Source organism: Corylus avellana, chromosome ca6 (genome assembly GCF_901000735.1).
Source record: "Corylus avellana chromosome ca6, CavTom2PMs-1.0".
NCBI classification, from domain to species: Eukaryota; Viridiplantae; Streptophyta; class Magnoliopsida; order Fagales; family Betulaceae; genus Corylus; species Corylus avellana.
Window position 1 is genome coordinate 14088678 of NC_081546.1, and position 580 is coordinate 14089257.

A 580-nucleotide genomic window follows, 5' to 3' on the forward strand; every position below is an offset into this window, starting at 1 on the left:
AAAAAAAAAAAAAAAAAAAAAGAGTAATATCGGGGTGGCTCCAGCCACCCCTTGGCCAAAATGGGGTGGCCGGACCACCCCATTTTTGTCTCAGAAGGCTTACATTGAAAAGGTTTTAGAGAGATTCAAAATGAAGAACTGTTCAACTTCTGTAGCACCTATCATTAAAGGGGATAAATTCAGCAATAATCAGTGTCCCCAGAATGCATTGGAACAAGAACGGATGAAAAGTATCCCATATGCATCTGCAGTTGGCAGCCTATTATATGCACAGGTCTGTACTAGACCTGACATTGCAATGGTAGTTGGAATGCTGGGTCGATATCAAAGCAACCCAGGATTGGAACATTGGAAAGCTGTAAAAAAAGTGATGCGGTATTTGCAAGGAACCAAGGACTACAGTTTGACATACAGACACACTGACCATTTGGAGGTGGTTGGATATTCAGATTCAGATTTTGCTGGATGTGTGGATAGCAGGAAGTCTACTTCAGGATATATCTTTCTTCTTGCTGGAGGAGCTATATCTTGGAGAAGCAGCAAGCAGACTATAATTGCTACATCTACAATGGAAGCATAA

At 41.4% G+C, this 580-nt stretch overlaps 1 protein-coding gene across 1 annotated transcript; it reads left to right on the forward strand.

Annotated features, from left to right (window-relative positions):
- Nucleotides 1-130: 130 nt before the first annotated feature.
- On the forward strand, nt 131-580 carry LOC132185211 (secreted RxLR effector protein 161-like). The gene has a single exon (XM_059599015.1). It carries the CDS (start codon nt 131-133, stop codon nt 578-580), a length of 450 nt encoding a protein of 149 aa, XP_059454998.1.

What these genes read in the sequence shown, in the direction of transcription:
- LOC132185211 (XM_059599015.1), top strand. Translation starts at nt 131, where the DNA reads ATGAAGAACTGTTCAACTTCTGTAGCACCTATCATTAAAGGGGATAAA.